A 14,005-nucleotide genomic window follows, 5' to 3' on the forward strand; every position below is an offset into this window, starting at 1 on the left:
GGGAATTAAAAAATACATTTTAATTATTATTATTTTTTATCTCATTATTATCAATTAAGTTAGTAAGTTATTACTTAAGTAATTTCTAATAATAGTAATAAAAGTATATATATATATATATATAAACCAAGTAGGAGATAGTAATAAGAGGATACTGAATTAATTAATGAATGAGAGCCGACTTCTGTGAAATTAGTCTATTTGTGTAAATATGTACTGTGACTCATGTCATGTCCCAGGGGACCACCGGGGGGCGTGTCTTCCCTGTGTAGCCTGTAAGTCATATGCTGTTTTGAACATGGCCCCCCGAGAGGGAGTTAACAGCCAGATGGAGGTCACATGTTATTGTTATTGATAGGAAAAATACAACTTGTCTGACAGTCATGCTCAGCTGTACATTTCCAGTGAACAATGAACTAGTATCAGATCTGCTGCAGCAGCTAGGCTACCAAAGCTGAACCATAATTACACAACAATAGACATTCTGTCCTTCACAAGCACATACATAACTCACCTCAGCCAGGCCTTTCCTGCAGGCAGTGATGAGTGGAGTGGATCCTCTCTCATCTTCAGTGTCGAAGACCTCAACCTCTTCTCCTACACTTACGTCAAGGACTTCTTCTTCATTTTCATCCTCCTGCTCTCTTTGCAGCATCTCATCAACACTCCTTTCCTCCCTACTCTTTGCATGTTTGTCCATAGTTCACAGGTTCCCTGTCAGACAGAAGCAAGGGCTCAGACACAACTTGACCTTCTTTTGTTGTGATGGGTAAAACCAAACAAGAGGACAACTCAGGAAATGAATAACTCCTAAACAGTGTGCTGGTAAACGCGCTGCAGCTCTTGTGTCTGCTCTGTCTGTTTGTGTGATCATCACTGTGATGTAAGTCTCTAATGATCCATTTGTCCCAGCAGACACAGCACAGAGGGCGTGATAGGAAAGATTCTTTCACATTGTTACTGCTGGTGATGAGTCACCATAACATCATTATTCTTTAACTCTCCTGTTATGTTCGTTTGTCAGGAACAGCAATATTGTTTAATTATCCAAAAGTGCCAGAAACCAAAAAATCCCAATAAACATTGTTTACATTTTATCATTAACTCCATTATTAACCATTTCATTCAATATTTAGTGCAATGGTGTTGTTAACCTCTCACTGATCATGGTTCAATGAGGATAATTCACTCGTTTTACATTTTTTTTAAATGCATGTTAAAACTTTTTTTAATATATATTGGAAAGACCTATATATAAAATACAATGGGTTTTACATGACATTGGTTATTACATTTTTAATTTTTTTTTCTTGTTCTGGAGTGATGTTGATAAATTATAAATAAACACAAGATACCTCTTCTGTTCAGGTGGTTGCAAATATGTGAAATGAACCATTTTCATTTTATACTTTGAATACAGTTTTTCTTTTTTTTGATTTTAAACTTTCATTTTGAGCTGCAACATAACATAACAGGAGGGTTAAATGAGCTTGTGCACCAAGTGTGTGCGCATGTGTGTGAGTAAATGTTTGACAACAAAAACAGAGCAAAAGTAAAGAAAGCGGAAATGTCCAATATATTAACATGTTAAAGTAATATAGTTTATAGATAAATCTTATAGAAGATATTAAGGAACTTTTTGGACATTTATATTTAGAATAAGACCCAACAAACTTGAATTAGAACATAAAGTTTTACTTACTGCCGTGATGTCATTTAATGTGTTTCACTCCTCTTCTTCACATTCCTTCATGACAGAATCCGTCCATATGTCTCCTCCGAACTTCTGTGGACATTTGACGAGCAAACCTTTGATCCTTTGTAACACACTCTCCACTCTAGTGTTTCCTCTCTTTTCTTCTTCTCCTCCGCACACCTCCTGCTGTACGTTTACACTTGGTTGCCTTGGAGACGGCTAGGCAGGCAGACAGGCAGAGCAGCAAGGGGTTTAAATGCCAGCAGGCTGTTTGTTGTGTGACACATTTAGACCAAATGGGATCTGAAATAGCCATGTTGTGCCAATTTTAAAACAATATATACTTTTCAAGTGTGGAGTGAACTTGCTATTGATATACCTGCCTCGCTGGTACTTATATGTGCAGTTAACTGAGAAGAACTAACCCCTTTTTAAAGCTAATTTCCTTTTATTTCAGTATGTCTATTGATTGACTGGAACTACAATGACAAGAAAAAGTGAATCCTTGTTGTTGTTCACCTAGTTTCTGCATTATTTGACATAAAATGTGATCTGATCTGCATCTAAGTTCCAAGTATACACAAACACAATGTGCTTAACCTAACACCACACAAACAATTATAATATTTCATGTCTTTATTGAACGCATCCATGTGCAGGTCTGATCAGCAGCTCGGTCGAGGTTATTGCTGCCAAAGTTATTAAATCCAGGGGTTCGCTTACTTTTTCCACCAGCACTATGAATGTTTAATGGATTTGTTCAATAAAGACATGAAATATTATAATTGATCATGTGGTATTAGGTTAAGCGGTTAAGTGTCACTTTTTATGACAAATTAATGCAGAAAACTTTCATTTTAAAGGGGTTCATTTACTACTTCTTGCCACTGTACATGGTAATAATGTATGAGGAAGCATTTCACTTATCAATAATATACATAAACATCACTTGATTAATTGTGAATTTATATTTTTGTATGAGCTAAAAGAGACCTATACTAATTCAGGAAAAGTAATTGGTGCATAGGAAGCTGGTTAAAATTAGATTATGAACTTATGGAGAATGGGGTGAATTAAGAAGTTTGTACTTCTCAAAATGTAAAGAGGTTGACAATTTATTTTGCTTTATGCTTTTCATTTTGTGTAAATATTACTTGTTTGTATGATAATTTCTCTGTTTTATATGTTTGAAATACATTCCCAAATCAACAAACCTATAGAGCAGAGGTCTCAATCTCGTGGCCCGCGGGCCAATTGAGGCCCTCGTGACGATATTTTGTGGCTCCCACCTTGATATGAAAGTTTAATGTTAGTGCGTCCCATGAGTTTTATATAAATGGCATTTTACCGTTTTGTGTGTGGAAGGTCCCTTTAATTACTGTTTTTTGGTAATTGTATGTCTTTTTTTGGTAATTTTGTGTCTTTTTTTAAGTAATTTAGTGTTTTTTCAGTCATTTTGTGTCTGTTTTTGCAATTTTTTGTCTTCTTTGGTAATTTTGTGTCTTTTGAGTCATTTTTTTGTCTTTTTTTGTAATTTTGTGTCTTTTTTTGGTCATTTTGTGTCTTTTTTAAATAATTTTGCGTCTTTTTTTAGTAATTTTGTGTATTTTTTTGGCCATTTTGATACTGCCTCTAGCGGCCCCCAAGGATATTTGAGTTTGAGACCCCTGCTATAGAGGATCTCAAACAAAACAAATACACACTATAATCATCACATAAAAGAATATATCAGTCATGTTTCATACGTGAGTCCTATGCAGCACATCTATATGAAAACTTTTGGTAACTGTGGTGTCTTAAGGAGGTTATTAACAGCTCCTCATACACATGATGCAGTTTAGAGTCCACGCTTGATTCTGTGTGAATGAACACATCCCTGTACTGACCTCTGTGGGTTAAAACATGTCATTTGTCTGTTGAATCTCAGCGAGGGGTGGTGATGTGTTATTAGGGATGCTAACTGATGAGATTTTATTGATACCAATGCCATAATCGATTCTGCTCATCTGTGTAGTTCTTTATCAATTCCTTTAAGATAAGAGATAAGATATGACTTTATTTATCCCGCAGTGGTAAAAATTTAGTTGTCACAGCAGATCAAGATACAGACACGAAGATATGGAAAACAGAATAAAGAATATGCAAAATAAGACGTATACATACATATTTACATTCTATACGCATTGTATACATACATTTCTGCTATTAGGCGTTTATTATTAAAACATATTTGTTTGTTTTATGTCCTGAGAGTATTTTGCATTTTTTTTTACAGATATTGCACATTGGAGAAAATATATTTTAGCATGTTAAATATGGTAAATAGGTTGTTGCATGTCGTAGTATAAACATCAGTGAATAAATATACTTAAATACATATGTGGTATATGACATATATAATATCGAAAAAATACAAAGGCCTAACGTGGTCAGATGTCAGAGATAGTACAAATAAGCCAGTAAAGTGACCTGGTGGAACGAACAGTGCTGTGTTATATTTATTGATTTCTGTGTCAGAAAAACTTGCTGCCATTGAGCAGCTCGGAGGCATATTATTCAAAATGATTGGACACTTTTGAACCAGTTCTTAACTCAGCTTTGGATTCCTCTCCCTGTGTGTGATCTGATCCAGCTGAGAAGCAGCGTAATGCCACAGTATGAAGATCCTTCACAGTGCAGAATTCTAGTTAAAGTAGATTAATGTTTCTTAAATTCATCCTTTAAAAAATCCTCTTACTTTTTCTTTAAAGATAAACACATTTTTCTCCAGATGTCCCTGTAATGAGCTCTTAATGTCATTTAAATAATAGAATAATCGTTTAGAAAGTTATTGATATCATTGTGTGGATATCCAGGTGCATGTCAATGAATTAGAATATCATAGAAAAGCTTATTTATGTTAGTAATTCAATTCCAAATGTGGAAATAACACATTATATAGATCCATAACACACAGAATGAAACATGTCATGTTTAATTTCTTCTAATTCTAATGATTATGGCTCAAATTTTATGAGGAACTAAAATTCAGTGTCTCAAAGAAAAGTAACACTACAAAAGACAAATTTTAAAAAGTGTTTAATACGGAAATGTTGGCCTCTGAAAAGTATGTCCATCTATATGACTCAATACTTGGTTGGAGCTATTTGACTTGAACTACTGGAAATTGACTTTTCCATCATATTCTAATGTGGTGAGATGCACCTGTATTTTAATTTTTCTTAACGAAAACACAACAGATTTACTCAGACTTGCTGGGAGAGTTTCACCTCGTTCTTTCAGTCTCGGCTCAGGTTGTGATTGCTTGCCTGTATTTTAAGCCTTTATTTTCCTCCTCGACTTTTCATCAGTTTTCACTTTATTTGTGTCCTCACTGAATACCTACTTTCTCCTCATCAATCTTTCTGCATTCTGCCTCCAACAGCCTTTGGTTGAGATGAAAGTGAGGTTTTTCAGCCTATTGCGTGCTTCACACACTGAATAAGAGCATTCTGCCTGCTCTTAATCTTTTTCATTTTTTCTGTGATATCCTCTTTTTATTTATTTGCTCTTTCTCCATTTGCTTCTTTGTGCAGTATACCACTGGTGCTGTTGTTGCTTCTGTGTCTTCTTCTTCTTTTACTGCTTCTGACCAGTGATGTGACCCTCCTGATGGACCTTCCTCAGGTCCTGACTCTCTGTCTGTGGGAGATGATTCGTTTAGCCACATCATTTTTTTTTTTTTAAATGTTAGTTGTCTGGAAGCTTCTTCTGTTGCTCTGATGTAACTTCATGAAGTTATTTGGCAGAGAACATTCACTTACCAGCCCACATGTTTGAGTCATGTTTAGGCCTTTTCACACTGAGGTCAAAGCAAACTGCAGCAAAACAGAGATGCATTTTATTCACTTCAAATGGCTTCAAAACCTCAGCTAGACTAGTCTTTGAAATAAAGGGTAAAAAAGTAAGTATTTATACATTTCTGCTTTTCTTTAATAATGCTTTTTGACATGTGTTTGTGTATGAAAAAAGTAATGCATGTGTACTTTGTGGACCTCTCTAAATGGTTTCTGGAGTGAGTCACAGAAACTGAGGGGAAATAAATTTCTTGTCAAATTCTTAGTTAATCACCTATTTTTAACCTCTTCAGCCCAAGTCATTATGAATGTATACTGTGCAGCCAAACACATTCAAACTCCAATAAATGTATTCGAAAATTCTAAATTTATACCTGTGCAAAACCCATTTTATGCTGCTAATGTTACACATTCCCATCATGGTGCAATATTTATATATTTATACAGTATTCTTTTTTTTTTTTTTACAGTATTTCATTTTTTTAAAGTTATTCTTGCACCGATTATTGTTATTTCTTGTGTTGTCTCTGTGTTTTATTTGCTGCTTTTAATTGTCTTTTATTGTGCAAGTCGAGTTGCGTCACTAATTTCATTGTTTGCTCAGATACAATGCGAATAAAGCCTTTCTAATTCTAATTCTAAATTCAAGTGGACATCCTGTATTTCACGTTCATGTTTCATGTGGGATAAACGCAAACATTTCCACAGAGTAAGAACAGGCTGATACACAATACAAAGTGAGTTTTCCAAAGTTAAATCAACTTATAAGGAAATGCAAGAAGGTTAAACAAGGTTAGCAGTGGACTCAAAAGGAAACAGCACAGTATATTGTGTAATCACCACAGTTTGTGCAATGCAGGTCCAAATATAAACTGCTGGTTTGCTGCAGAGAAATGTACCATAATGCGTCACATACTGGGTGGACGACAGAATGCTGCACAGGAGGCGTTCTGTTTGGATTAATTTCTGCTGAAGCTTAAACCACTTTGATCTGTTAAAGATTTTCACTGTTACGCTTAGTCTGTGTTCTTTTTAGGATAATAAAATATGAAACACACGTCTTTTACTTTTCACTATGTTACAAGGGAAATGAGAAAATCCACAGTTGTAAAAGGTTAATGCGTCCGAATATAAGTGTAATCATGCATCATCATACGTAGGAATATTTAGAAATTATGAAGAAAAAACGTGATACAGAACTTCCACAATATCAGCTCAGTGAACTGTTTGAAGAACACACTTGTTTTATTTATATTTATAATATTTATTAGTATCAGTATTTTTAGACTTTCTTTGTCATATTTTCATTGTAAATTTCTATATTTATGTTCTTGACTGTTGCAACACTTAATGTGTTTGTTGTCTATACCAAAAACCAAGATAGATTCTTTATAGATATGTGAAAACCTTTTGTCAGTAAACCTGATCTGACGCTGTAAACTCACGCTGTAATGCGTCAGTTGACCACTAGGTGTCGCTGTTTGACAACTCTGAAGCCGATCCTGAAGCAGCGCTCTATCTAATCCACACTGTTTCCCAACTGCACCTGTCTTCACATCCACCACTCTGTGGTTACAGGGGATGTTTTTGCCTTATAATATATAAATGCAGACACTTTAAAACCAAACAAACTTTTGGAAGAATGACCTTATATTCTTGAGTAAGTCCCTGAAATGTGTTAACGACAAGAAAGCTCTTGAGTTATTTTCATTACTCACTATGTTTAAATAATTTTTTAATTAGTCCTGTTTCATTTTCTATATACATGCATTTTATTCATGTGTGTATTTTATTTTATTGTGGTTTTATTTTTTTACATTATGTGGTTGGTTTTGACTTTGATCTACCTTTTTTTTTTTTTAAATAAAAGTAATTATTTTTAATATTTTTTATGTATAAGACGTTGGCTTTGTTTACTCGTACTTGTTTCATTAATACAGGTTAAAAAAAACCTAAAAAAAAATAAAAAATAAAAAAAAAACTCACTTGTCTTCAGATCTAAATAACAGGTGAACCACACAACTTTTCTAAATTCCCACCACATATAAAATGCACCCTAAGCTCTCTATCCTTGATATTACTTCTCACAAACAGTTTGTTTGTTTATTTGTGTATTTTGTTTGTTAATTCAGTGTTTTGCCATAGGCTGCCGTGGCCGCTGGTATGTCTCAGATGAACCAATGGAAAAGTACCACCAGGAGTCCAGTCAGCGCCTCCTCCCTCATCCAGATCACCCTCTCTTCCCCTCCCCGCGCTGTGGCTGCTATGTTTGGGTCTGTCCCGTGTCCCCAGCGCTCACCCACAGCCGTGTCCTCGCAGAGAGAAGCAGTGAACCCTCACACAGTCTCTCCGCTCCAGCGCTCCCAGCCTGGCGCGTCCCGTTGCGCACAGCACAGTTTCCAACCCTGCACACTTCACAGACGCACTCCGGATTTTTCTCCCAAAAGCCTCAGGACGACTGCTGGGAAAGATAGCTACAACTTTACAAGTCAGTATGTCTCATGTGTGGATGACGGCGGATCGGTGACAGGAAGACTCGGGGGAGTTCAGGTAGAGCAGGAGCGAGGACGAGTCTTGGCTCCCCCCCTGGAGCAGTTTACGCAAGGTGATAGAGGAGAGGATCCCCACCGTTACACTATCACATGGATTCTTCTATGATGTCACCTATCACTCTCTGAGCGCTTCATAGTTGCTCTCCGCTTCACTTCCCTCCCAAACTTCAGTCAGCGGATCATTGTGAGAGAACAGGATGGGATCGCAGACCGGGACAGCTCTCCTGTGGTTCATTGTAGGTGAGTCCCCACACTGTGGCTGCATGTATCTGTGTAATGAAGACATAAAAGGTGCTAAACCTAAAATGTGACCTATGGCATTTTCCTCCAATTAGTTTGAAATAACTGAGGAGGCTTAATAAGATGTCTAAATTAATCTCTATCACACCAAGAGCCCCTACTATATTATTATAATAATAGTTTTTTAAATTCCAGCTGGTTTTTAATGTCAAATCTGAATGTTACGTACAAAGTGGCAGTCAATAATCACACTAAAATAACTTCACAATTTGAGAACTCTACTATCTCTCTCACTGTCATTAATCTCATAACCCAACCTGTGGGTTTGTTATGATGTGATATCAGATTTATTACAGGATTTGTGGGTATACCTGCCGCCATGTGTTGAAGTGTAAACTACATCATTTTTGATTAAAGTGGACCAGAGCAGTTCAGCTGCTTCAAAATCTATAAATCTATATAGTGACATAAAGAGACGGCTGAAAGTCTTTCGTTCTTAAACTGAAATCAATATAGGGATTTGTGCAGCTGTGTATTAATAACTGAATACATGGTTTAGAAAATGTGATTATCTATCTGTATTTTTTGTTTTTATCCGAGTTGCTTTTCATTTCTCTGTATAGGAATGTAAAGATAAAGCATCTAATTTCCAAGACTGATTTTTTTCATTCTAAAATATCCATGAAATAACAGCACACCCACTCACTACATCACTAACCTTACAAGTCAACTCTTTTATTATGATTTTTCATATTTACTGTAGAAAATGTGACCCAAACTAACCTGTTCAGTTGCTTTATTTATTTGTTTTAGCTTGCTACCACATGTTCATTGAGCAGGAAATTAAGGTAATAGGTTATACTTAAAAAGGCACTTTATCTGAAAAATACAGTCAAGATGAAAATCTGCTTAAGTCATGCCGTGCTCACCGTATGGTTTTATGTCTCTTTAGAGAACTCTATAAGGCACCATTACAGTCTATCCCATTATTGCTGTTTAAAGTGCGTTGGTAGTCAGTTCCTATAGTGTCTCATTAGTTGGCACAGGCTTCTTTGTCGTTGGAGCATTTGTGCAATCATGTAATATTATCATGTTATTATCAGGTCAGGTTGCAATCAGGCTCACTATTAAGGTATTGAAGTTAACAAATTCTAGCAGAGATGTGGGGCACTAGGCTAGAAGAGTTATTAAAACGGCAACTAAACTTTAAAAAGCAGCAGCTTCTGTCATTAAATCTAGAAAACAACAGAAAAGATGATATACACTGCAGAAAAGGTGTGTCTAAAAACAAGCTAAAAACATTAAATCTGAGGGAATTATCTTGCTGCATGGACAGTTAATTTCACTTGACAAGATTTCTTAAATTAAGATTATCAAATCTAGAAATAAGCATGTTGTACGCTTAGAATAAGAAATTAACTCTTAAAACAAGATCAATTATCCAACACTTCTAAGTCTAAAGTCTTTTTTTAAATCTTGGTAAGAATCAAATCATTTGCAGTGCAATTTGCATTTTCAACACAGACCTGTCTATTGGTGATGTGTTATCCTAGAGCAGCTCCTTCTTAACTAACAAAGATATGAGGAGAATATCTAATCATTTCTGGTGTGCTCTCGTGGCCTAAGGCGGCAACCTTAGAGTTGCAACATCCACACTTCACGTCCTCCGGCTGGGGACATTTGTTGCATGTCCTTCGCCGCATATATCTCTCAACTCATTTCCTGTCATCTCTCCACTGCCAAGTGTCTAATAAAAATAAAAAATGCCTTTGTGCTTACAGACACACCATGATTTATTATTACAAGGGGGAAATGGTTAATTTGCCTGAAGAGGTCCTTCCATTGTTCCAAGGTTTTTATATTATTGGTAACCTTAAACATTTGTCAATATTTTTTGAAAGACTCTCAGAAACAGTGTTTCTTTTTTTCTTTTTTTTGACAAAAGTTTCATAGTTGCCCAGCTGTAATGATGATCAGGTGCTGTTAAGTCCAGTCTGATGACGCTGTGTAACTCTGGAAATTATGTGATGTGACCCGTTAGTGTAGATAAAAAGTCATCATTCAGCAAAATGATGCAGAGTACTGCTTCCTTTTCTCAGAAACAACCTTTGGAGGAGCGTTGCTAGTATGGACACCTGCAGTGAGCGTCATGACCAGACAGGAATAGACGTTAACTAGCAGCAGCTGTGCCGTAGTGTCGTGTCACACACTGCACTTTCATTCAGCATTACAGCTCCAAACATTGCATCCCTTCAAATGACAATGACAATAAATCAATTGTTTAGATTTATTGCTCATCTTTTTACATAGATGTGCATGGCTGAAAAACAGGAACTATGAAAGTGAGATTTAATGCAGTCTGACAATGGTGATTCAGACTATACTGAGTGAATCATGCTGCATTATATTTACCTCGGGAATTGGAAGTCAGAGCTGCAAATGACATCACACCCTAGTTGTCTGCGTTCCAGTACAACAAGTCGGAAAACGTTTATTTCACAGGATGGAGAACGTTGGGCTTGCTTTAGCCAAGTTTAATAATGTTAGTCATACCAGCTGATAGAATTAAGATTCCCTTATTAGTCCCACAATGGGGAAATTCATCAATTAATTTAATCCATCCTTTTACTAGCTACTGTTGATGCGTGGAGCAGCAATCTTGGATTTTGAGGTTTTCTGACTCGCAGAAATCCAACTACAGGGGATGTTCCACTTGACCGTTGTCTGTACAGGCTATTTCAAGACTTGTGAAAATCACCCGGTAAATATTATATGGGTCAGTAATGTTTGAACCCCAATGTATTGTCAATGTCCTTTGACTTAAAGTGCACAGTGAACTGCCACCATTCATTTTGCTTTTCACACTTTTCCTGCCAAAATGGAGGCATTAACAAAACAACTCCAGTGGCCCTCTATTATCTAATACAAATTTTATTGTGCTTTTATTTTTTACATTATGTAGTTTGTTCTGGTGTTGATCTACCTTTTTTTAATATTAATTAATTTAAATATTTTTTTTATGTATAAGACGTTGGCCTTGTTTACTTGTACTTAATAATAATAATATCGCCCGTTTTCAGATCCAAATCACAGGTGTACCACACAACTTTTCTAAATCCCCACTATCATAAAATATGCACCCTGGACTCCCTATCCCTGATACTACTTGTCATAAACAGTTTGTTTATTTGTCCTTATATGTCTCAGATAAACCAGTGGAAAGGTACCACTATTTACCTAGTTTTCTGCTGAACTAAAATTAACAGCTTGAAGCAGCAGCAGCAGTCTCTTAGACTCACCACAGACCATTGCAGTGGTATGAAGAGCGCTGTTTCACATACTGTAAATGTACATATAATTACCTTCAGGATGACGTGTGATGCAGCCACTTGTCTAAGAAAACATAAAGTACACAAACTGCATCATCGTCTATGAATATTTTCAATCAGCAAAGTGAAGAGTAGTTTCAACCTTGTACTACACCAGATCCACACATGAACAAGATGTATTGAGAGTTCAACATAGTGCTGGACATGGATTTTATAAAATGTGTTAGTTATTAATTTTCCTTCATTATGCATTTCCACTAATACAAAATGCATGATAAGACCACTCAGCTGATAAATCCATGTAATGCAGGAACATTTTAAGGATCTAAACTTAATCTAAACCCTAACCCTAACCCTAACCTTAAACTTCCGTCTCTTATCTCTTCTTATCTCTTTTTCTGCTGCATGCACATTTACAGCACATGTAATTTAAAACTTATGAAAACACTCACTGGACTTGGGTTCATGTCCTGCCCGCTGACACTAATGCTAACCGCTAAATGCTTTACCCTCAGCTGAACTGAAATTTGAATCTCATCCTCTAACACCAAAGCATTGTGGAGTCCTGCAAAAAGGTACTCAGTGTCCTCACTTTTGACTGCAGTTACACCTGTTATAGCCTTCTCAGCGGTTATGAAAAAAGAAAAAGTACACAAAGTTGAGAATATACACTGGAAATACATTCGACCGCAATATACGCTTTTCTTCAAAGGTTCTCAGGCAAGCTTCCTTTACTCTTTGCCCTTCGTTTCCCATTACAAATGCTGCATGTAGGTGTTTACAGAAAGAGAAAGTTATGACTCATCACAGCAGCAGCAGGTCGCCTCATTACTGCTTCACCACATTCCCACCTGAGATAGCAGTTTTCAAAATCTCTTTATTTAAAAAAACATTTTATGTCCCAGGATTCCTAAATAATTACGGCCATTCAGGCGGTCCATTCATCTGTCTAGGGTCCTGAACTAGGGCACAAGGTGATACAAATCAAAATGACCTCTGCCATTGAAGTCATACATGCCATGACTGAAGCAATTTTTAATTTTCTCTGGTAATGTTTTGCGGCAGCGAGTACAGAATGGATAAAAAGGAAGGAGTCTTCACTCTCTCGTAAAGATATGAAGGGATTGACACAGAGAGACACTTTAATCTTCTCTCCCTGACATGATCATCTCTCATGTGACGGCCCAGAATTCAATTTCAATTCGTTTGAAATATTTCACACACACAAGCAACTCAATGAACGGTAGTAATAGGACAAAAGGGAAATACTATGAGGAACGACTCAGGGGAAAACATCTGGCAACTCTGACAGTTTGGCTGGAATATCCTGTAAGTTGACGTAAACAAGTCCAACTACAGCGTGAAGTCATGGGATAATGTCTGGTCCCTTCATAGCCTGTTACCTTGTTTTAATAAGTCTCGGACTATGGTTTTTAATAATTTCCTCTTCCAAAATGAAAAAAAGTAATTAACAGGAAAGCTCACGTTGATTAATTTTGGGTGGGTGTCTTTATTTAGAATCAACGAAGCTTTCAGAAATACAGCTAATTAAAAGAGAGTTTCAGATTCTTTTCAGTCCGCCTTAATGAAATTCTCATATACCTCATCATGCACTTGGATACATTGTAATCATTTATTAAAGTGACCTCCAAAAAAAAGTCACTTTGGAACACCAACCTCTGACAGCTTTAGCCTCATATTAGTTTATTCCTAAACATTTTGAACCACTTGGGTGCAGTGCAAAAAAAAATACAACAATGAAAACTGTAACTGCAACTGTAAATACAACAATGACATGTTGATTAAGTTGCTTGGACATGGAGTAGACACAGAACAGTAGTAGAATTCATTTTGAGTCGTGTTTGAGTCCACCTTCTTAATCTTACTCCAATATTCACTTGACTATTTTTAGCTCTGTTCCGGTCTCCATCAACTCCTGAGGGAAATATCAGGCTCTGGGTCTAACTGATTAATGTTCAAGACTGTTTACAAGCTAGTTACTAACTGTCTCTGACTCATAGACTGTATAAAAAAAAGTACACATAGTCACTGAGATTCTCATCATTGGTTTGTGGAATACTGTTTTGAAGCCTTGAGTTTTGCATTTTGCCATCCCAATCCATTGCCATTGCCAACAACTAAAAGGCAATTTTTAAACAAAATCTTACAATTAACTTTAATGAACTGAAAACACACTGTAAAAGTGTCAAAGGTCACAGATAAAAACAAGGACAACACCTTGTTAATCCCAAAGTCTAAATCATACCCTACTGCTTTGGCAATTTTACTCAAATTGGACCATCATTTTAAAAAACGAACATTATGCTGTATTGAAGAAAACATAAAACTAAC

General features: G+C 36.2%; 1 protein-coding gene across 1 annotated transcript in view; it reads left to right on the forward strand.

The window, feature by feature from the left end:
- Positions 1-7,802: 7,802 nt before the first annotated feature.
- The window catches only part of ramp1 (receptor activity modifying protein 1), an 80,396-nt gene continuing 74,193 nt past the window's right edge, over positions 7,803-14,005 (forward strand). The window contains exon 1 of the mRNA XM_059343567.1: positions 7,803-8,324. Within this exon, the coding sequence (XP_059199550.1) occupies positions 8,282-8,324 (43 nt within the window). The 5' untranslated portion in view covers positions 7,803-8,281. The remainder of the gene's footprint in view (positions 8,325-14,005) is intronic.

This window comes from Centropristis striata, chromosome 10 (assembly GCF_030273125.1).
Source record: "Centropristis striata isolate RG_2023a ecotype Rhode Island chromosome 10, C.striata_1.0, whole genome shotgun sequence".
Taxonomy (NCBI): domain Eukaryota; kingdom Metazoa; phylum Chordata; class Actinopteri; order Perciformes; family Serranidae; genus Centropristis; species Centropristis striata.